We start from the raw sequence: 23,536 nt of genomic DNA, 5'->3' as shown, positions 1-23,536 counted from the left end.
TCTTCGAAAAATGTTGCTAATATAATTGCTGATAGTATTTTTTTTTTTTTTTTAACCACAGCTATACTGATATCCTGGAAATCAATTTCTCTGTAGCTTTAACTCATCAGAGTGGGTATTTTCTTTTCTGTATCTAATAACCCAGCAATGGCTTTGTCACTTTTGGACCCAGCGCCTGGATGACTGTCTCCCCCAATTTAGGTTACTTTTGACCCAGCAATTTTTCCGAGTGAAAGCATCTCACTCACATTTACGCCTATGTACAATTAAGAGTCTACAATAAACCTATCATGGATGTTTTTGGAATATGGGATGAAGTCGGAGTACGTGGAGAAAAGCCAAGCGAGCACAGGGTGAACATGCCAACTCCACACAGATCCAGAGCCCGGACTTGAACACTGAACTTCAAAACTGTGAAGCAGATGTTAAACTTGTCCACCGTGCTTCCTCCGCTGCAAACTACAACCGCAAGAAACAACAATTAAACATGTCGATCAATTGCCTTTCTGAAGGCAAAGTCTTGATATATTTACTGTAAATTGATGACAACTAAAACAGTTTTGCGGGGATCATCACTTCATTGGGTTTCCTCATACTTGTATTCAAAATACTGCGTATAATATTCACTTTATTTAAAACAGTAAACCTGACACTGTGATGCCTTAAACAATTGTAAGTGGAGTAAGTCCATGAGTCTTTTTCATGTGTCATTGCTGCAAAGTTGATCTGTAAAACAGAGAGAAAAAAAGCATAAATAATGCATCATCTCTGACTTCATCACCTGTTATAGCATTATCTTGTGTCCTCCTCTTCCTCCTCCTCCTCTTCCTCACCTCCGTTTGTCTCCTCCTCAGGGCTCTCCTGACTGCTTACTTTGGCCTCCGCTGCCTGCTGGGGTGCGCTTATTTCGCCGCTCTCGCTCTCCCACAGGACCGTGGAGGTGTTCTGACCGGAAAGCAGGCGGAGGCGAGGCGGGGTCTTCTGGTCGCCCGGACTGAAGGATTGAGAAACTCCGACGCCGCCTCTGGTCAAACCCCAACCGTGACGGGATCCCAGTTTCCGACGACCCCCGGAGCCTGAGCGTGGGACCAGACTAGTGGGAGAAGAAATCTCCGGCTCTGTGTGGACTGGAGCTTTTCTCGAGGGACATGGAGACCCTGGAGCACTGCAAGGATCTGCAAAATGTGAGGACAATTTTATGATGTATTTTATACATAATCAATGTCTATAATGCATAAAACATGTTGATCCTGGATGACCTGCAGTCAATGCATCTTATTCAGTTCTTCTTAAACATAGAATTCAATGATAAACTATAGGTTGGGGCACAGGTGTCAAACTCAAGGCGGGGGGGGGGGGGGGACATATATGATATACCTCATTAATTTATTTGACGTTTGACAGAATTTAAACTACTTCATATTTCTTGCCTGTTCTTTTCATTTCAGCACAAGTACCACAATTGCATTTTTTTAAAAACTGTGACTGTTTTAAAAGCCTGCTTATAGTAAATGGACAATAGTTTCCAATTTTGTATGACTATTGATTTTAAATTCAATGAGTTCATATGTTATTAACATAACATGATAACATAAAGTTGATCATTTAAAAAATCGCATCGGCAATTTTGTTTAACAGTAATTCCCAACCGATGTGTCTTGGCACATTTCTCTGCCATGAGAAGTGTTTCTTTCCAAAGGTTCGAATATTATTGATTTACTACAAAAACATGTTTCTTTCTTCATCTATCTCTGCCACCAGTAGTTTATGTATAGTATAGTGAGTATAGTGACAAACAATAATGAAATGCTTTTGACTGTCCTGTGTTTCCACTTTTTGTGACATTTTTGGTTTCTAGTGTACCATGAGATTTTCTCTTAAAGATGATGTCAACGCAAACACATTTTTTTGACGAATATGTTCTATGCAAGCCCACTAGTTGAAACAGGGCATTCTGATAAATATTGCGTTTGTGGAATAAGTGTTAATCCAATCGTTTTTGCTCAGATTCAGAAAACAGGTCAGCCGTGATTGGTCGATGTGGGCAGTTGTGATGTCATTTTCGACAGAAGACAAACTGGCCGCTCCCAAAGTTGGCTATAAACGAGTGCATTTTGCTGCTTAACTAATATGTTTCAACTACTGGGCCTGCTGGGAACATATTCTTGAAAAAAAATATGTTCGGGTTGACTTCCGTTTTAAGTAAATGATGTGCCTTTGCGCCATAAAGGTTGGGAAACACTACTGTATACTGTACTGTAATACTGTAATATGCTAATACATTTCCTATACTGTATATGGTTGTCATAATGGCCCTGAAGGGAAACCATAACTACAATGTGGTTTACATCCTTGGCCTAGGCCTTTGCCGTAATCTTATTAGGATATGTTACATTTCCATGCACCCAAACATTACACATGGTATGGATTTGCCGGAAAAGGGGCAACCGGTCTTACGAATATCAAACGCATGCATTTGTCACAACCAGGCTGCAATCTTGCAAATCCATATAGCAAGGCTGCGGTAAGCAGTCTTCGCCATTGTGTAAATCATGCCTTTGTTATTCGACCGTATGCAAAGACCGCTGGGTGATTTCCCATGATGCACTGAGCTGCTGTCGCCTCTCTTCCCTCTGCATATTTGCGCAAACATACCTCAGTATTGTATATTACTAACTCGGCTGCTGCTGCCACCATTATTGTTACTATTGCTATTATTATTAAAGAAGGTATCCAATTCATTTCAGTGGATAGGAAAAATAAACATTCTTTATTAAAACCATTTTATTTACAGTATATAATATGCTCTACATGTCTGGCATTGTTTTGAAATCACATTTCATTTTTGTGTCCTCCATGGAAATATGTAAGCCCCAAGGTATCAGTTGGGAGAAAGCATTATTTGCCCGTCACTAATAAACAAAGACGGTAACTTCCAAGTATACTTTCAGCATGATGGACCGCCATCGGATTCTGGTAGTTGCGTGTATCAGTGGTTAGATAAGTAGTTTCCAGATGCTCAGATTTGTTTTCAGTTTGCTACTTGGAAGTGGCCTCTCAGATCTTGCCCACCTCCATTCTCATTTTTGGAGGCAGTTCAAGGCCATGGTGTATCAGGAAACTATATAATACATAAATGGTCACAAGGAACGCATTTCATCAATAACCATTTCAAGCATATTTTTAGTTGTGCTAATATGTGTTCTTCAGCAGTGGAGAGCACTTGTTGAAATGTGGTTTCAAAACAATCTTAGTCATGCAGATCATATGAGTAAAAATTGGTTGCATAAAAAAGTTGATTTGTACTTATGTATATGAAAGTGAGCCTTTTTAACGATAATAATGCTCAGTTTTGATTTACAATGTCAGAGAGGCTGCACTTTATTACTGGAGTTGAATCCAATCAGCTGGGTCAAAATAATTAACCCAACCTTGGGGAAAATTAACCCAAACTGCTCAAAATTGAGTGGGTTAGGAAAACAACCCAACATTGTTTAATTTGTTGTAAGTTTCCCACTGACAACATTTTGGGAACCACCCCTGCAATCTACAAGAACAATGCTAACAATAATGATAAAGGTAATAATAATAATTAGTGCATGGTGTCAATCCAAAATAGTATTATTGACTTTGCAAGGGAACATTTTTTTGACATAGCTCTGATATTGGTTCCCATTGGACTGAGCAGTCGTACCTAATGAAGCGTCCTCTGAGTGTACACGTGTTTGAAAAATGCATTGAACACAATGCTTTCCTCCCGCTCGCTCTTCATCTTCAGTAGAAGCCCCCCAGAGTCCAGCTCTACTTAAGGAAGTTTCCCCCCTTCCTCTCAAGAGTTTCATTCTGCCACTAAGCAAAGTGCTCGCTCATAAGGGGATTGTTAATGAATGTGTGAAGTACAGTATTACTAAACCTGCGAAACATAAAAAAAATGCCCTTCTAAGCCCTACTAAGATTTTCCCACTTTATAATTAAAATGAGATTGCGCTGATTCCAAATAATTTGCATCTGGTTACCATGGAGGTGATTCAAGAGAGGCAGCTGCAGACTGACACGCAAAGCATAACAATAGTATTCATCCAATAATTAAAAATGAATGCAATTAATAAAATGATTTCTCTTTTGAATCACCCATGTTGGAGTTTTTGAAATGATTTTTGATGCATCAAAACAGCTCTGTGTCATTTAGCTTTTTACTCCCCTCCGACAATAGAATGTGTAATCGTTGTAAGGGGAACTATGATGCATTGCCTTTTGAAAGCGCTGCATTGATTCATATAAGAAGTCAATTGTACCCACGGTTGAGAAGGTAAAGATTAAAGCATTAGAAGCTAATAATAAATTGAACATTGATCTCAGCGGAGGTTTATTTATACAAAGACCGAAGCGTCTCAGCTTATCAAAGACAGACTTAACCGCCGCTATTAGAGCCTTAAGGGACCCTCTTTGCTCATTGCGTTAATTGCCAGGTTTGGACCGAGGCCATTTCGGATAAAGTTGATCACGCTATTATTCTTACGGGCAGGAGAGCTCTCACTGTGACTAAGAGCAAACAACATTCTTTTGATGCAGAAATTAAAAAAAATCTCAGGAGAGGGAAGCGTAAGAAGTTCAACTGTGGCCATCTAAGAACATTTTATGGGCCACGCCTCCGAATCGGTGCCACTTGCGTCCTGAGGGAATAAAATGCATCAATGCAAGAAAAATTAACTCTGTAATGCATTAAGAAAAAAAAAAAAATATATATATATATATATATATATATATATATATATATATATATATATATATATATATATATATATATATATAAGCCTTAACTTTGCGCATTGGTGGAGTTTTCTCTGTTGGTATTTTTGTAGATTGGTGCACTTAGAAAATTGGCGTTTGCGCCGCTGTGGGAGTGAACACAGCCAAATTGATTACCGGACATTGGAAGCAGCTGCCCTTATTCCCTAAAGCCCCGGTGCCATTGATGACGCTGTTCTCCGCTCACTAAGCACCGTCGGCATAGCTGCTTAAAGTTGCATGGATCACGTGTGTGGGACTATGTGACCATTCAAGATGGCAACCTCTGGGTCAAATTCAAGTGATCTCGAAGCCAAAGAAATATTGTTGTATGTTTTACTACTACGCAGAAAAAAAAAAGACGACCGAGGGCTGCTTCTCGTGAAATATGGTGAAAGTAATCTTGCGAAAGTGCAGAGTGCATAAAGAGAAGAATGAAGTGCCGCGAATGCTTGCCCCTCCCTTTGCAGCAAAAAGGCGACCACGCGAGGGAAGGATTTAAGGAGAAAGGGTTCGGTTTAGGGTGCTGAGCTGACTTGCTAGTCATGAGGTGATGTCTATGCATGCCTGTGGCCTCGCTTGATGGGGGCGAGCGTGTTAGAATATCCTTGCAAAAGCCAGACAGAGCGCTGGGGTGCGCGGCCCTCACCACGCTGAGGTGTGTCCGATGTGAATTGGGCTCTGTCGGCCAGGTTCTCCACACTGCCAGCGGCCGTGACCAGGCCGCGTCCCTCTCGCGCTCCTCCGCGGGGTTTGATGAGCTTCTTCATCCGGTCTGCAATCCAGTTCGATTTCCTTCGAGGAAAACAGAATGCACAGTGAAGGCCTAATATGATGGTTCACATAATTCAGTGGGCAGCATGAAAATGTGTTCAGGGTGAAAGTAAATGCTCCTTACATACTACATGGTTCGCTTTGTGTTTTGAGTGTGTGTGTGTGTGTGTATATTTCAACCAGTGTCACAGATGGAATCGTGTGTGACTATTATTGAAGTACTTGGCCTTCCAAGGCGAATGTTGCACGCTGGGCTCCAGAACTCTGTACTGGTCCATAATCTTCTCAACCAACTTCTGCTTCTCCCGACGGAGCTCGCTCAGCTTCTCTCTGAAGCGGAACACAAAGATCACCGCACCATTTCATACATTTATTGACAAGATTCTACCAATAACATCAATCAAATGACTTTCTCGGAGCTGTTTTTAAGCCAGGAGAACACAATAAAAGTCGGCTTAGTGCTGCTGATCAAGGTTTCAGGCACAGACGGAGCAGAAGAGAAAAAGGCTGAAAAATAGCCTGCAACTGCAGACCTGCCTTGGATGATAAACGGCTCAGGATGAAAATAAAATAGTGAAGCAAAAAGTCGCCGACACTCTGGGCTGGCTGTAAGTTGTCGACGCTCGACTGTGGGCGGAGAAGTTCAGCCATGTTAAGAGAGGTCAACAGGGTTCAGCGCTGGAAAATGGAACGTAAAGTTTAGTATCAAGGCCCGTTTTTTTTGTGTTCTAGCGGTGCGGCTCTTTTGTGAGGAATGTCAGACGCTTGGAACCTAAGTGGGAGTTCACATTTATAGACTCTTATTTTTCCCAGAAGATTTAGCACACTGCTGGTCGGCTACTTACATTTGTATTTTTTCGAAGAAAAAAAAAAAAATCACTTTTTCCAACTGGTCTCCAGTGATTTGGGGACAAAATATCCCCAAAGTACTCAATAGACTGAAAATTGTGTTCTTTCCTGAATTTACACATATGTGCACTGCTACAAAAGCATTTCAATGGTGAAGTAAATTCCTTCGTTTTTTTTCTGTAGACTGAGAACTTTTTCTAGACTTACATCTGGATCGAATAACTTTTTTTTGGCTTACATCTTGGTCTGACACATCACCTAGACAAGAGCACTATTTGTAAAGATAACTAAATGACTCTAAAAACAGTTGGGTCAAAAAGTGACTGACCAAACTAAAGTTACTCATTTAACCCAATAAGTTGGGTCAAATGAATAACCCACAAACAACCCCAAAAAATTGGGTTGTTTTGTCGGTTATTCATCCCAAAAAGTTGTATCAGTCCCATTTTGAATCAGTTTGGGTTATTTTTGACCCAACAGTTTTTAGAGTGTATGAGCACACCAAAGACACACAAAACACTTGTATCTAAAATCACCATTCCCCATTAAAGTGAATGGAAATGCCAATAATCCATTCTTTTTTGTAATAACCAAATTTTTGATGCTGATTTAAAAAATGTCTTAAACTTTTTTTCTACCACATCAGGCTTTTGACATATTTACATTTTTTGTTTTTTAGTTTGACCTGACAAAGCTTGTGTGGTACAGATTTTGCTAGAAGCTAAACCTAAATTTATAAATTACTGAATATATCACCTTTTGATGTTATTATTAATATTGTTATCATTATTTTGAAATCCTGATGAGCTTCAGAAAAAACCAGGGTAGATTCGGAATCAGCGCCACAAAAACTAGAACATTTGACTTGTATCTCTGACTAAAAAACTTATTTAAAATGTGTTGACAAGTTTAATTAAACAGTTTGTGTATCAAAGATAATTATTTGCGACTCCCTCTGGTATCTGCAACTTGGCCACTAGGAGCAGCGTAATGCAAGCATAAAGAAGAGTTTGACAATTACTATAAGTGACTCCATTTTTTCAATTAGTCATTTTTCGCAGAGGATAAAGAATATATGCGTGTCTTTCTTCGTGTGTTGTTGCACCGTTCGTGTTCAAATAACTACTACCTAAAGTTCAGTAACGCTGCCAGATACATTAGATGCTATTCCTTAGCCCATCTATGGCTTAGGGTGTTAGCATTAACTGTTCATAATTGTTCACTACCTGCCAAACTGCTGCTTGTTGCGAAATGATTTGAGTTGACTTCATTACCACACTACAATGCTTGAATCTCAGATTTCTGATCGCAAGTCAAAGCAAAAAAACTTGTAAGTTGGGTCACGTGTACTTTATCTCAAGGCAAAAAATGCTATCTCTATCTATAAATAATGTTGTCTATAAATAAAGTTTTCTATCAGATGATGATGAAAATTCTTTATGAATGTGGGATAAACCCCTTGAGATGCCACAAGATCTGTATATGTCTATAAAAACGTGATCTGTCATCTTTTTAAATTAAAACGCTTATGTTTTCAATCTGCAGCACAAATAAAGGAATTGGCCTTGCTGTTGCAATACTTTCAGAGGGAAGTGTGTTTTCACAAGAAAGCAAATCATCATGCAATTCCGTTTTGATAATGGAACTGTTTTTGCCCCTTTTTCTTATTTTTGAGAGATTAATTTGTCATCTGTGCGGTTGAATATTGAATGTATTTCTGCGGATGATTGCTATTAAATTGCTTTTCTAATAACAGATGTCACGGGTGCACGGGGTTCTCTTCTAAAGTAAACATGACCGTTGGCTACTTCATCCATCCATTCAACTGGGTCCAAACCAAAAGCTGTGTCAAATGGGTTTTCTTCACACAAGAAAAGAAAACAATCAACAGTTTTGATTGACACTCTTGGGGACATTTTAACAATGTGTTTATTATGATTTTGATTATAGTTTATTACTAGTGTGAAGTCGTGTACTGCAGAGGCTTGCAGTCGTATTTCGTTGGCAACATAAAGAACAACATTCAGTCTGAATAAAAATAACCACTGCTGGAAAGAAATTGGGAGGGCAATGATGTCATTTCGGGAGCAATGTGACTCATTAGTCTTAAAGAGTGAAGCAGCCCTGCATGATTGCTATTAGTTCTGGATAATCTGCAACCAGTCTATTTAACATTTAAAAGCACCAATGCTGGGGGCTGTTGGACTGTGAAACGGTTTCCTCACACACACAGACCTGCGCACGTGTCGTCTGTGCCACATATGAACACACATGCGCGCACACCCCCACCTAGAGTCAAACATCCCCACACAACACGTTATGTACTATTTGCTCCTGCTTGTAGCTTTAATTCTATCAATCTTGTTAAGAAGCCCAGCAGCCCATGTAACAAGACCTGATTTACTCTTCAATCCACTTGATCCTCTCTTGTCAGCTCTGTGTGTGTGTGTGTGTGCGTGTGCTTGTCTGTGTGGGTGTGCGTGTACTTACTGATATTCTTTCTGCTGCGTATAGTGCAGGTCACGGCGCTCCAGGCTTTGCTCCAGTAGGGCCCGGTTCTCCCTCAGCAGACTGCGGTTCTGCTCGGCTAAATTGTGATTCTCCTCCTCCATGTTCGCCTTTAGCTGCGTAAGAAGCTGCACGCACACGCGCACACACACACACACACACATACGAGGAAGACCAGAACACACTGACTCTTCAAAAATATACATTATATTTCATCAAATAGGAGCCTCTGTTCTTAAAGACACCATGACGTCAATTCTCTCAAGCGGCTTCTAAAGAATTTTATAGTTTTTATGCTCACCTAAAAAAATATTCAAATTCATTCAAACCTACTCTAAATGTAGTTGAACACACAAACAAATTGCAAGCATAAAATTTTGATTTTTAAAACCCGGTTTCTTTTCTCGGGCTTCTGATCAGACCTGAAATTTTCGGCTCTGTTCCGGTGTCAATTGTATATGGTGTTTTATGTCAATTTATTGCCTTCATTATTTATATTTATATATTATTTATGGCTATATTTATTAATACATGTGTCACAGCCTTTTATTGTTTTTGTTCTATTTATTGTATTGTTTGTAAAGTGCTTTGTTACCGCTCTAGCTGTTATGAAATGCGCTATCTAAATAAAATTGTATTGTATTGTCTGTATACATGCGTGCATTTTTAAGAGGGCGGGCCTACCGGGTTGATGTGCGAGTGTCTGGGGGTGAGCTGTGTCTGACAACAGCTCTTAATTGAGTTTGCTCATTGCCTTTCTTTTTACGATTCTCCGCTTTTAATAAATAGCTGAAAAGTGCTTTGGCAACTGTTGCTGTAATGCAAGAACATTACAGTCACTAAGTATTCTGTAAAAACTGAAAACAGGAGGCGCAAATGATGTGTTCCGGCACATTGTACCATATTTCCTCAAATAGGGGTCTCTGCTATAATAAACCCCATGACGTCATATTCATCTAGTCTTTTCAATGACTAGTGCCTTCATGTGCTGTGGGAGACATCTATTTCACAACATACACTGCAGATATGGCATCTGTAAAGCTGAGTTGGGAGTTTAATAGGATAGTGCAGCTGTTTGCATTCAGCCAATCAGTCATACTAACTGGAATAGAGCGTGCCTCGTTGTTGGGAGAGGAATTGGACAGAAAGCTTTTAAAGTGGATTTATTCGATGCGGGATAAACACCAAAGCGTTCAAATAGAGCAACCTAGATCTACCCTTTAGTGAGTGACGGATGCTGTAATGTGTTGTTGAATATCAGGCATATCCCAAATGTTTCCATTGAAGACATGAGGAAAATTGTGGAAGAGGAGGACCACTTCATCGATTGTTTGTGAAACATGCTATAGGCAAACCCAATATACTAGAAATCAATCAGTATATACAAAGCAGTTAAATGTATGAAGACAAAAAGGCATTTGCTTTATTATATGGGTGACAAGGTAAAGGGTTATCGCATTTGTGTGAGTCCTTGTGTCCTTCAAAATGTATTTTCTTATTTTCTTTTTTATTTTAATTGAAAAATATGTGAAAGTTTGCATCATATTTTTTTTTCTGAATAAAAATAGCCAATCTATTGTAACAAAAAATGCAAAAAATGTTAAAAAAGTAGTGTGATATCTTGCAGCATTCTTTAACAGTTAAATTAAATTAAAAATTGTGACAATTTTTATGTAATTTTTCAAATTATTAAAACTAAAACATTACATAACGTTTTTATTTTTAATTTAACAAGATATGTGATATCTTGTATCATTTAAATTTATTTTTCATCAATATAGCCAATATTTGTAACATTCCCCTTTTAAAAATGTTAAAAAGTAGTGTGATATCTTGTAATCCTATTTTATTTTTTTACATCTATAATACAAAAACGTGTATTTGTAAAAATCATTTAAAGAATACAATACATTTTTTTTAACTTTCTCATAACATTCAGATGCAGGTCATGCATTTTTTTTTTTAATTAGATTACACTTCAGGCTAATACAAAATGTGCAGTTGGCCGGGCATAATCATAGAGAACAGCTAATACAAGACATTATATTTTAAAAGTCTTGTTTATTTGTGTAGCGACTAGAGAAACATTAGAAAGAAAACATGTATTGTTTTATCACTTAACAAAATTGATGTGTATATTGTGAGACTTTACTCCTGATAAAAGCCTGGTAGTCTCTATAGATAAACACTCCCAGCCACTATATGAAAAACATATAGTCCATCCATTCATACAGTATATAGGGTATGTTTACACAACAATAACCTCGAAATGAAAAATGTAAGGTCAGTTGTTTTCTGCAACTGAGCTTTCACACCACGTTTTAATAGACAATAAATGACCTCTTTCAAAAAAATCCTTCTATTAATTTTAGATGACAAATAACCTCCCCTTGCTCGAGAGCAATCTTATTGTCTTAGGACGCCGATTTTCTCGTTCACACTTCTCCTCTCACAGTTAGCAGCAGCACTGCAGCAAGTTGATTGTGAGTTTTGACACGCTCCAAACGTTGCATTAAAAGCACCGTTCCATTCGCATTCTGCCACTATTTATTGGCTTTTCTGTCACGCGTTATGGAAACGTAGAAAAGAAGGGAAAAAGCGATGAAAGGAATAAGTCAATGGATATAGAGAATGACAAGCTGCTTGCTACCTGGCACTGGGAGGCCACTTGAATTGATTAATACCAAAGCTAATTTGTCGAGTTTGACAAGCCAAGTGTGCCTCATCGGTCAGTTTGAATAATTCGGAAAAACATGCCCGATCCTGGCATAGTTTTTGGTGTTTCTTGTCTATTAGCACACCAAATGTTCTTCATTAGAGGAGCGGGTTGAGGCAGCCAATCAAAACATCTCCCGCTTGGCCCCTTTATGGAAAGTCAATTTGTACGTCTGTAATCCCACAAGCAACTTCAGACTTGAGTGCGCGAGGAGCATTTTCAAACCATAGCCCTCGTTTGACAGCCTTACATAGAAGATTAAAGCTGATTTGAAGTTAGCTCTACAAATCACTTTTTTCCTCATGTGTCAAAGCAGACGTCAGCTTCCATCAGGTGTGAGGAAAGTCTGCTCTGATAAGATGCTAACGACTCCACCCTGACCACGGCTATGTAAAACAGCCTCTAAAACCTGCCATAAATTTCTAATATGTTTGGTTTGATAGCCCAATAATGCTTCAAATAAATTAGCTTTATTATTCCAAGAGTGTAACGTTTCCAAGTATCTCCACCGTGAAGCATTAAATCCTTCTTTGCATGCAAATGTTCAGTCGGCAACTGCAATATTAAACACCCGAGTGCGGCTGCAGGTTTGAAGGTGTGTTCCTCTCTTTACTACACTTGTGAGTTCTGTGGGTTTTATGGAGAGCAAATACAGGAGCTCGCACATGAAATGGTTGTTTTAGTTAAGACTGGAATTGAGCGGTGAAGTAGCAGTAAGGGCTAAGTGGGTGTACTGCTCCGGGGCTCCCCCTACAGTTGTGAAGTTTAATTTACCTCGGTGGTCAATATAAATCGACGGCGGTCCCACAACATCGGTCTTGTTTACAAGCAGACATGTTATGTATTGTAGAGCCGTTTGCTACTCAACAGCTCTAGAAAAAGATGCCTTTTAATTATTTTCTGGCTTGTGTAATGGCACTCCCCACAGAGGGTACAATTAGCGTTTCGTGCATGAATAATTCACTTGATAGCAAAGTTATAAGTCTGTTGGATATCTAATATGTTTATTATGGTGGTTGTGTTTTGCACCGGAAAGCAGAGCATCATTAGTCACTTTGTTTGTTAGTGAGGATTATGTAAAAACGGATAACCTATTTTCATAAAACTTCAAAACTTTATAGAGGACTGGACTTTTTGCGGTTACAGTACGTTGCTGTTGGTCATGTAGTGGTTAATAAAGCTGAATTTGCTTAGTTAAGTCTTGTTGACTGGCGAACGGTCTGGGGTGCTGTGCACACACGAACACCCGGTCAATTACCCGAGTTAACATGCGTGGCTGACTGCATCATCCACAAGGCTCAGTTCACCTGTATAAATGCCATTTGCGCGCGCCAATGTCATGCACGGACCCTAGCGAGTCTCTTTCTGCTTCCGCAATCTCAAGCATGTTTGTGCTTCAACCGCACTGATTTCAATGGATTGGCAGGGAGTTGGCTGCTTTCCATCCCACAACGGCACAAACGAATGCTCTAGATGGCCCAATGAATAGCATAAGTGCCGTGTTGTTATATTTCTTTAACTCATTCACTGCTAGACATTTTCAGACCCTCTTTTACCCTAACGTTTGAAAAAAATTGAAACAAATATAAATAAATTCTTGGGAATAAATGACTGGACTGTAAAAAGACAAATAAATACGTCAATGGCAGTGAATGAGTTAAGCAATGGGTATTTGAACACAAAGGGTGGAGCGGCACATAGACGCACTGCACATAGACGGATAACATAACAATACTCACATAGATATTCTTTATCCTCTGTGAAGGATGACTGATAATAGTGTATCCGTATGTCTGTATTATACTGAAAATGTCCATTGAACTGAAGTTAAAAATGAGACATTGAATTCAATTGTCAAATATCATTACTGTATGTTTTTATAAAGTATAATATTATAGAGTGCTATTTTACTTATTGCAAATCATATTGCAATATCTATTGTTTTTTTGTTTTGTTTTTTTGTGGTGGCTGCAAGGGATTAATGGCATGGCAGAACAAATTAAGCTAGTATCTCAAGGAGGCACCACTGTAGCACTATACAGTACAGTGTACTGTCACAACACTCAACTGTGGGGCAACTATGTATACTGTATGTAACAATGAGATAAGATAATTATATATTGGAATAGTTTTCACAGTGTAAACAGCCCTCTGGGGGAAAGCAAACTGATGATGGGCCTGAGGCGAAAATTTGTTTGACACCTCTGGCATAGATACAGTAAATGATCACAAATATATTATTTTTGGTTAAAAAAAAAAATACATTTCACAACAATTGAGTCAAATTAAATCATTTCCCACAGGTGAGCTCTGGCTGTGAATCTATGGATAGAAAATTAATGAATTGGGCCCAAGTAGTGACTGACCAGATCCAACAGATGAAGCTAGTGTGTAAAAATTCAGCTGTTTTAGCCAAAGGCATCCATTTTGTGCTGGAGTGGAACATCAATCACATTTTTTGCATTGTTCACCTCTGGTGGAGGTCTGTTTTTCCAATTATCTTAGTACTGCTGGTGAAAGGATGCACACACAGGTGTAGGGTTGATACCTGAAATTGGCTGGTTAGGCGAGCGTTGCTGAGGTCCAAACTTTGGTTGGCTTCCCTCAGGGTGCTGAGCTCCCCCTCCAGGCGAGTCCTCTCCAGCAGGGAGGCGCTCAGCTCCCCCCTCAACAAGGAGCCCTGAGCCAGCAGCTCTGCCTGGTACACTACCAATTCTTTCTGCTGGGCCTGGAGCCTGAACACAAATGCAGATGCACACACTAAAAACATACAAAGATACACACACATCAGGGCTTTACTCATTGCTCATGTCCTGCAGAGTGCTTTGGATCATGTGCTCTCAAAATTAACCCATTATTATATTACAAAGCATAATGAGTCACACACAAACTTATAAAACTATGGAGAAAATACATTTGATATCACTTCAAAAATGATTTAATATCATCTCCAAAAAAAAAAGGCATGGTCTTTCTTGTTAAAAGAACCCAACACAACACGTCAGCCGGTACTTGACCCAGTTCAGGACGACTAGAGGGACGGATGAAAACCCACTTCAGTCCTTGCTTAGTCCTTTTTAAAGGATTTCTCGTCATCCGTCAGTCCACAAAATGGCAATCTGTCCGGGACGGACGGACGGACGGACCCTTCCGTCCCTAGAACGGAATGCCCATCCCTACTCATGAGAATTGAATTGAGTGTAAAGAATTAGACAGTTTATGCATCATGATTACTTCATTTCATGCTCCTTCTGCTTTGCCAACTTGGCCACCAGGGGGCAGTGTAATACTGACATGCAGACACAAATGAAGAAGACTTTCACAATTACTGTAAGGGACTCGGTAAATGAAGTAATTTTAGTCATATTTTTATATTACTTTTACATGTGTTGCTGCACTTTTTGTGTTCAACTATCCATACTTAAACACCTCGACACTGATGCTCCACGTTAGCCCGTTTATGGTGTTTTCCAATGTGTTGGCATTAAGCTAGCGGCAAAGGCAAACTAATGTGGTTGTTTTCAACACACGCGCATAGTTCGTACCCAGTGTGTGCATCTCATGACTTAATCTGTTGTATGCGGGGCAACAGTTGGATACACTGGTTATACTCCTTCTGCCATGCAGTGGAACAGAATTTAATTGTTTTGCATGTCACTATACGTCACTGGCATGGATAAATTAACAAAGCAGTATACAGTACCTGATGATCTGGCGCAGTGGTTGGGAGTTACTGCTTTAGAAAATGGATGGGTGGACAATCTAAAGTCTCTATCATTGATTAGGAAAATGGATGCTGATTAACGAGTCTAAGGGGCACATTTGAAACTGCAGACCAGCTATTAGCTAAATAGCACTCCCAACCACAACACGAGGACATCGTTCTCCAGTTTGGCAGCCTATCATTACAAAGGCGTCATTAATCAGTCCTGTCAATATGATGGTGACAACTCATAATGGGATGTCATGAAACGGGTGCCCTCAAGTTGAAATTGAAAGTTACTTGTACAATACATGAGCATCCAAACACATTTTTCTGATCTGCTGTCCTTTCCTGTTGTCGCCGGCTTTGTTTTTCCTCGCTTCCGCTGTTTAGCGCCAACGTCAATGAGCAATACACACTGTATTGCATTTGCATTGAACCCACCTCCTGTTTTGTATCCTCGGATCCATAGTAAAGCAATAATGTCAAGACTTTGAATGTGAGAGTTCATGAGGCAGGGGAGCTGAATGCCGACTCGTTGTCTAAGTATTCGTCACCTTTCGCTGTCTTCTTTCAGCCTCTCCAACTCCCGTTCTTGCTCCAATCGACTCTGGGCTTCTGCTTCCATTTCCTCTCTCTCCATTTTCATCTCTCGCTCTCTCTCTTCCAGCTGGCTTTTAGCGTCCACCAGCTCTTTGTAGCTACACAACACACACATATGCATATACAACCACAGTTTGGCAGAAAAAGCAATTGCACGTGAATATACGGAAAAATGTCCCGAAGCCAAAATGCTAAAGAAAATGAAATGAACATGGGCTAATGCATCAGAGCATATCATAGCAATGGCAAAGGGATAAAGATGACATCAACTTGATTGGATACTGGAAACAGCTGATCTGAAGTGATGCCGTGATATCGCTGCGTCAGTGGAAATATAAGTGTGCCGACTGAGAAAAGTAATAACTCAGGTCTGTTGCTCAAGAAAACAAAGCCAAATCAAACTGAGCGAGAATTTTTTTTGACGCACAATACCATTGGTGCGAATGCTTGTCGCTCAGCATTTAGACGATTTTTTTTAATGCACGATAATGTACTAGCAAAGGTTTGAGTGCTTGGCTCTCAGAATGGACACAGTTAACGTTTTTTATGCACAATAGTGTGTGTGAATGTTTGTCTCTCGGCATTCACAGGACATTTTATGGGCAGTTGCAATGGGGTGAATGATGTCTGAGCAATTGTCAGCATTCACATGGTATGTTTTTGATCTACAATAGCAATGGGGTTAATGATTGTCTCTCAGCATTTACAGTACATGCACAATAGCAAAGGTGTGAGTGCATTCACAAAATAAATTGTTAATGCACAATAGTAGTGGCATGACCGATTCTTTCAACATTTATTTTACATGTGATGTACAATAGCAGGAGTGTTAATGTTTGCCTCTCAGCATTTACACACAACACAATTCGAGCACTTGTCTTTCAGCAGTCACAAAATATATTTTGGACTCACAGTAGCAGTGCTGTGGATGATTGCTTTTCGGCATTTAGTAAGTTTTGATGCATAACAGAAGTGGTGAGTGTGAATAACTGTCTCCGCATTTAGAAGCACAGTCAGCAGTAGTGTGAGCACTTGTCTCTCAGCACTCTAAATAAGTTGCTAATGCATAATGGCAGTGAAATGAATGATTGTCTCTCAGCATTTACATAGGAATATTTTGATGCATACTAGCTAAATGTTTGTCCCTCAGAATTCACATGCACAATAACTGCTTTAGTTTGAGCACTTATCTATCAACAGTCACAATATATATACAGTATATTTAACTCGTAAAAGTCGTGGTATGAATGATTGCTTCTCAGCATTTACACGCTAGGTTTTTGATGCATAACAGTAGCGGTGTGAATGTCTCTCGGCCATTCACAAATACAATAACAGCAGTAGTGTGAGTGCTTGTCTCAGCATTTACAAAATAAATTGGCAATGGACAGTAGCGGGGGTGTGAATGATTCTCAGCATTTTCATGGTTGATGTGATGCATAATAGCAGTTGTTTGAATGTTTGTCTCTCAGCATTCACACGCACAATAATAGCAGTAATATGTGTTGTGCAAATGGTCATTTATTTTTGGGCGCACAACGGTATTTGCGTGCTCGGCTGTAAGCATTCACACCACCATACATTTATTGCAGACGACTGTCTCGGTGCATTAAAGAATGCTTGTGTCTCAGCACTCCCAGCAGATGTAGTCTGCATGTGTATACCTGGCCTCTAGCTCTCTGTGTTGTGCCTCCAGACTGCGGCTGTTGCTCCGTAAGCGCGAGTGTTTGTCTAGAAGTTCCTCCAGCTCTGTCTCCTGTCGCTGCTGCAGCGCCGTCAAACGCTCGTGGTCCCGCCTGAGGGTCTCCGCCCTGGCAGTCGACTCCTCCCGCTCTCGTGCCCACACTTTTGACTCCGCCTCTAGTGCCGCGCACCGGGCCTCGCTCTCGCTGTGACGTGCCAGCGCCGCTGCTTGATGGGAGTTTACAGTTGCTTGTTCCACCTGTTTGTGTAAATTGACGGAATATGGAGGAGTCATAAAATCAGAAGCACTGGTGTACATTTACCGCATAAATTCTAATATTTGTACCATGGAACTGGTGCGTGAAAAAAGACAATTAAATAGACAGAAAAAAATGGGCTTAATCCGACTATTTTAAGTAAGTTTCCCATCCATCGTTTATCGCCTACAAAATGGGCGTCTGTCATAGGGAGATAGGCGGACCGGTCCGTCACAGCTCTGATTGTACAACACACACAACAAATATGATGATTATTAACAGAGCGGAAACGCTAACAAAAGCCAGTTTAAAATGATGGTCGAACCGGCCTATAGGCGATTTCTATTTAGTCCGGCCGGACAAAATGATGGATAAATAGACAGCGGAAGGGTACCCCGGTTGTAGGGGGAAGGTGAGATAAACGTGCTCCAAATTTTGAGTAAAATGCCCAGCTCTGTGTACAATATCATGTTTAAATGCTTTTGTGATGTTCCTAAATGTTGGGTCTAAATTGCACGTGGCACAGTTGTGTGCTGTCATGTCGTATTTTTGGATATTATTGATGCTTTCTGTAATTGTGATGTGATAGTGGTGGCATAAATCGGTGCAGAATGGCCTTCCCCTCTAGTAGTATGTCAATGGAGCATACACTGACAATGACAGACTGCAAATGGGTATCAATGACCCTGGATTTTGAGAGTCCTACAAAGCTAATTATAAGTGCTGTTACCGTGAGAATTTTTAACTAAAACTCCTCATCTGAAGAGCCATAAAGTGTGTTTGTACACGAAATCTGAAGCACTGTACTACTCGCTGCGGGCCAATTACAGAAGACGGCACCAGTTTGTTGCAGCAAGGTAAACTAGTGGTTACTAGTTGGGCTTGAATCTTAGCGGCGGCCTTCCTCCCATCCGCAAAACATGCATGATAGGTTCATTGAAGACTCGAAATTGTCCATTGGTGTAAATGTGAATCGTTTAAGAAGTACTATAAAAGAACAAAAAGGGTGATTTTCAGCATATGTCTGTATGAGTAGTTGCTAGAAGGATCGTGTTTGTGCACATGTCTCCTAACAGCCTGTGTGTTTGTAGCATGTTCGATAAATGTGTCAACGTTAAAGTTCCCCTCTAGGGGGCTAATAAAGGGCTCTCCTGTTTTATTAAAGCACATTGGGGCGGCCGACCCAGCCGTGTCCTGAATCATGCCTTAGTTATATGTTGCGCCATAGACCCAGACTGCCTGAGGGATTTCCCACAGCATCCTCTCAATCTCTATCTGTTCACATCCATAATGGTGTTTGTGTGCGCTACTAATTTGTTTTTCTTTCTCCCCTCTGAAGGCTGCTCATGCCCTTAAGGCGGCAGTCAACAACGCTACATCCCCTATTTTTTTTTAATGATGGTACTCGTAGTAATACCAGTAGTCCTAGTAATTTAAGGTTCTTATGAAGTGACTTAATTTTGCAAATGTGCAGCTTTGAATTGCTAACAATAAATACTTAGTCCATCCAAGCATCTATTTTCTATGGTGCCTGTTATGGACAATAGACAGTCTTGAGTGAACCTAAAATGCCTGTTTTTTAATGTGGAAGGAAGTCAGATTAAGCGGAGAAACCCCACAAAAGCACAGGGGAAAATAAACTCCACAAGAGCCGAGACAAGAGTCAAACACAGAATTTATAACAGTGAAGCAGATGTGCTAACCACCATGCTCCTCCCATTGCTTCACATTACCTTTAAATTCTCCCTATACAGTATTAGCATTTGCTACTATTACAGCAATGATTCTCAATGCCAGTGGTTCATGGGATTCCTCTTGTGGTATGTAAAAGAATCACTGCCTAAGTACAGATTAGTTGTATTTAACTTTTTAGTACAATACATGCCTTTAATTTTTTAAAGAAATGTTTATTCTTAAGCTTTCATTTCAGTAAGTTGTTTATTTGACTTTTACTTGCAATACATTGACATTGAATCATTACCTTTAGTCCAAAGCACGTTAATGTTCAAACTGTGGTTTACTATAATATAAAATATACTTTTCAGGTAGAGAACCATGTCCAGATTTACACTATGGGAAAAAACTAGAAAACATTTAAAAACAAGACTATAAGCTGTCATTTGCATGGCACTGTTGCTTTGTATTGTACCTTTATTGTGAAAATCCTAAACTTGTAATCAAACATTCTACAAAAACAAACCAACCACATTCACAAACATCTGCCAAAAGTCGTTTTTTTTTTTTTTGGTGTTTTTTTTTTGGGGGGGGGGGGCTTTGGGGGCCTTGTGCTTGATACATTCCTAATCCTGCTACATCTGAAAAGTGTGTCTTTAAATTTAACAAGTGGCTCTACACAGTATTGTTATTTCTTCATTTTTGCAGTTGTATTGAATCTCCCAAAGTATAACCTTGGAGAACCGCCGACTAATACGAGACTGAAATACGAGGCATCCCTTCTGCCCTGCGTGTTCTGTCACCTGTAGCTGAGTGTTGAGCGTCTGCAGTCGGGAACACGAGTCCTGCAGGCTGAGCGAGTGTCGGCGTAGCGCCTCCAGCTGCTCCCTCAGGTGCTCACACGTCTCCTGGGACTGAGACAGACGCGACAACAAAGCCTCCTGTCCTGCAAGCGCCACGGCCTTCTGAGGTAGATGTGATCAGAGTGAGGAAACAAAGACAGCACAGGCGGTAAATGTTTCATCCTCCTACAGCATGTACACATTGTCTTTTCTCGGTGCCGTCTTCTTGCCGCACACCTACAAAAATATATTATTTGAGCTTCCGCTACATGTGCAGATGACCCTGCAGAGTGTTTAAAACTGGAATCGAGGTTAGTTTGCATTGCGAATGCATTACGTAATATGATTCCCGCAGTCTGCATCTGTTTCAAAGTTATGCACTTATAGAGCTGCACAAAAATCCAATTATAGTGTGAGTGGCGTATGTAGAATTGAGTTGGTTAGGTTTTAAATGAATAAAACATATTTAGAAAAACAAATCAGGTGCTTCTATATTAAACTGGACTACACAAAATACTCAGGAGATTTTCCCGAGTGCAATTTGTGTTTGAACCGTCTTAAAGATTTTATTTTAGAATGTTTTGTTTTGGGGGGAAAATGTGCATGGTCTGCTAGTCTTCAAGACGGATGCTGATACTTGAGGTATTACAACTTTGTCCACAACTTGTAGCATTAATCATTCCGGTGTCCGCATATGATTGATACAACCGCCTCACTGCCTTCCAATCCTGCAAATAAAATGAACAAGATTCCTGACCTTGGAGGCTGTGCAAACAATGTTGGTGATATTTTAGTAAGAGTAAGTGTCGACGGCAGCGAGGGTACAAAAAGGAAAAGAGAAGCAGCGGAGATAAGAAAGATGAAGAGTCGCTGAGGTGACATTATAGAAAGTGATGAAGAGAGATAAAGCTACTGAAAATAAAGTGCTGCGCTCGGGAAGTGGACGCTATTGTTGAGTGGAGAGTCGACAAGAAGCCCTCTGGCAAAAGAGTTTCCACATAATATGGATCATTATCCCTCACATAAACAAAGCAGACGTCGTGCAGATCAGATCCGAAGCCCAATGCAACCCAAATACAAACCTCTTTTTCCAGCTCCAACAACCTGCGAGTGAGCTGCCTCTCTGTCTCTGCTGCGGCATCATGGGGGGACACAGAAAGGTCGTGACCTTTGTCTTGATCTGGCATCGATGCCTCCCGCTGGTCCGTCTGACAAACATGCCTTCGGCTTGAGGAACGAGGTGCACAATCCTCATCCGTCTTTCCCAACTGAAATTGAGGCTCACATTCACTCAGAGGGCAGGCGGGCGGCTCTGCTCTGCCCCGTGATTGGTTGAGAGAGTCCATTGCGACTTTTAGTTGAGTTTCAGCTTTTTGGAGCTTCTGGCTGAGGAGCTGGACTTCAGAAGTAAGAGTGTGAGATCGAGTCTGCTCGTTGGACAGATCCTGACAACAACGAAAAAAAGACAGTCGTCATCATCATAAACCTAGAAAGTTATGAGCTGTGACTTCCATACTCAAACACCTCTCCTCCCGAAAGCACCCGCTACAAACGTTTCCTCGCCATAAATGAAATGAATTAAGCTCAGTTTTTCACCAGCAGACATCAATCAAACTAATGCCAAACAAGCAGAACTTTCCAGAACGATAAAAATGGTAATGCCATGACTTTTACTCTTTTATAGCTTGTCATCAAAACACCATCCTAATCAATTTCCTTTTTTTTTTCCCATGTTTGAATTTTATTTTTTATGTTAACATATGGCTAATTCCTTCTCTTCATTTTTGCCAATATTAATACAGTAGCTAGGCTGCACTACCTTATGAGATCCAATACAAGAGCGGTGTGAGTAGAGAAATCTTGTTTGAGGATTAATCATACTTTGAGAGGTTTCTACACTTTTAAAACTGCTGGGCTAAAAGTAACCCAAATTGACCGAAATGGCTAAACCCAGCCGCTGGTCCAAAAGGGACCGAGCCAATGGTCGGTTATGTATTTGCCTTAGTAGCTTTGCGCTGTAATACTGAACCTACCCCCTCTCCCATAGCAGACACACACACACACACACACACACAGACACACATACATACTGTATGTAGACACACCTGCAACAGTGACTGAATCTTGGCCTGTGCGCCTGTGTACTGCTCCTCCAGCTGCTGTTTACTCTCCTCCAGGCTACTTAATCGAGTGTCGAGCTCTCGCTCCAGCTCCTGTAGGCGAGTGTAGTGCTCCTTCGACGCAGACAGCTCCTGACACACGCCCCTGCGTGCACACACACACGTAAATGCACACGTGCCGTGATCAGGTCACTGGCAGATTGAATGCGGTCAGAGTTGACAGGAATGTCCGTTCCAGCCAATTTTACATTCATGTCACCCTTTTGAAAGTATTTTAAATTGTTTGCTACTCTCTCACTTTGTGGTTGTAGTATCTATTTACAATGAGCTGCTACCTGAAGCTGAAGGAAAGCCCTCTATATGGCAAGTAGGTTAATTTTATTTATTCAATTTATTGCTCCTATCAGAAATGTTAACCAAGTAATTCATTGTGATTAACAAATTTAATAATTTATAAAAAACCTTATAAAGATGACAGATTGGACATTTCTTGTGCTCGAGGGCCACAATTAGGGGGCGGCATGACTCAGTGGTAGAGCGGTCGTTTCCCAACCTGAAGGTTGTGGGTTCGATCCCCGGCCATTGTGACCATATCGAAGTATCCTTGAGCAAGATACTGAACCCCCAGTTGCTCCTGATACTGCATCATCAGTAGGTAGATGAGGTAAAGTGTGAAGCACTTTGAGTATGAAAGGTAGAAAAGCGCTATACAAGTGACAGACCATTTACCATTTACCATGCCACATTCAATTCTCAAAACTCACAGTTAGGTCAGGTCATTCATACATAACGTTAAGGGGGCAAAACAACAAACTGTATGTAAAATGTTTGATTTTACAAAAATATTTTCATTTTTTATTAGATTGTTTGTATTCATTTCCTTATAATTAATTTATGAATAATTTATCAAATACAATCTAAAAAATGTTAACTGTTTCATGTCAACTTGTTTGATTTAATAATTGCAGTACATATGTGTATTTTATTCTTTCCAGTTACGGTATTCAATAAATGAATAA

At 40.2% G+C, this 23,536-nt stretch overlaps 1 protein-coding gene across 5 annotated transcripts in view; it reads right to left on the bottom strand.

The window, feature by feature from the left end:
• Positions 1–608: 608 nt before the first annotated feature.
• Positions 609–23,536, bottom strand: part of ccdc88b (coiled-coil and HOOK domain protein 88B) — a 58,520-nt gene continuing 35,592 nt past the window's right edge. For 4 of the 5 annotated variants that reach the window (XM_086015556.1, XM_086015561.1, XM_086015578.1 and 1 more), the window contains 11 exons: positions 22,503–22,662; positions 21,480–21,842; positions 20,359–20,520; positions 17,606–17,883; positions 15,896–16,039; positions 14,184–14,370; positions 8,902–9,047; positions 5,785–5,892; positions 5,438–5,583; positions 834–1,175; positions 609–726 (listed from right to left, as the gene is read on the bottom strand). In XM_086015556.1, coding sequence (XP_085871682.1) covers positions 701–726; positions 834–1,175; positions 5,438–5,583; positions 5,785–5,892; positions 8,902–9,047; positions 14,184–14,370; positions 15,896–16,039; positions 17,606–17,883; positions 20,359–20,520; positions 21,480–21,842; positions 22,503–22,662 — 2,062 coding nt within the window. In that variant the 3' untranslated portion in view covers positions 609–700. Of the gene's footprint in view, positions 727–792; positions 1,176–5,437; positions 5,584–5,784; positions 5,893–8,901; positions 9,048–14,183; positions 14,371–15,895; positions 16,040–17,605; positions 17,884–20,358; positions 20,521–21,479; positions 21,843–22,502; positions 22,663–23,536 lie in introns of those variants that run through there. The other variant, XM_086015549.1, reaches the window with a different exon arrangement.

This window comes from Filicampus tigris, chromosome 2 (genome assembly GCF_054856515.1).
Source record: "Filicampus tigris isolate MCC_2025a chromosome 2, RoL_Ftig_1.0, whole genome shotgun sequence".
NCBI lineage: Eukaryota > Metazoa > Chordata > Actinopteri > Syngnathiformes > Syngnathidae > Filicampus > Filicampus tigris.
This window is presented reverse-complemented; position numbering and strand designations above follow the sequence as displayed.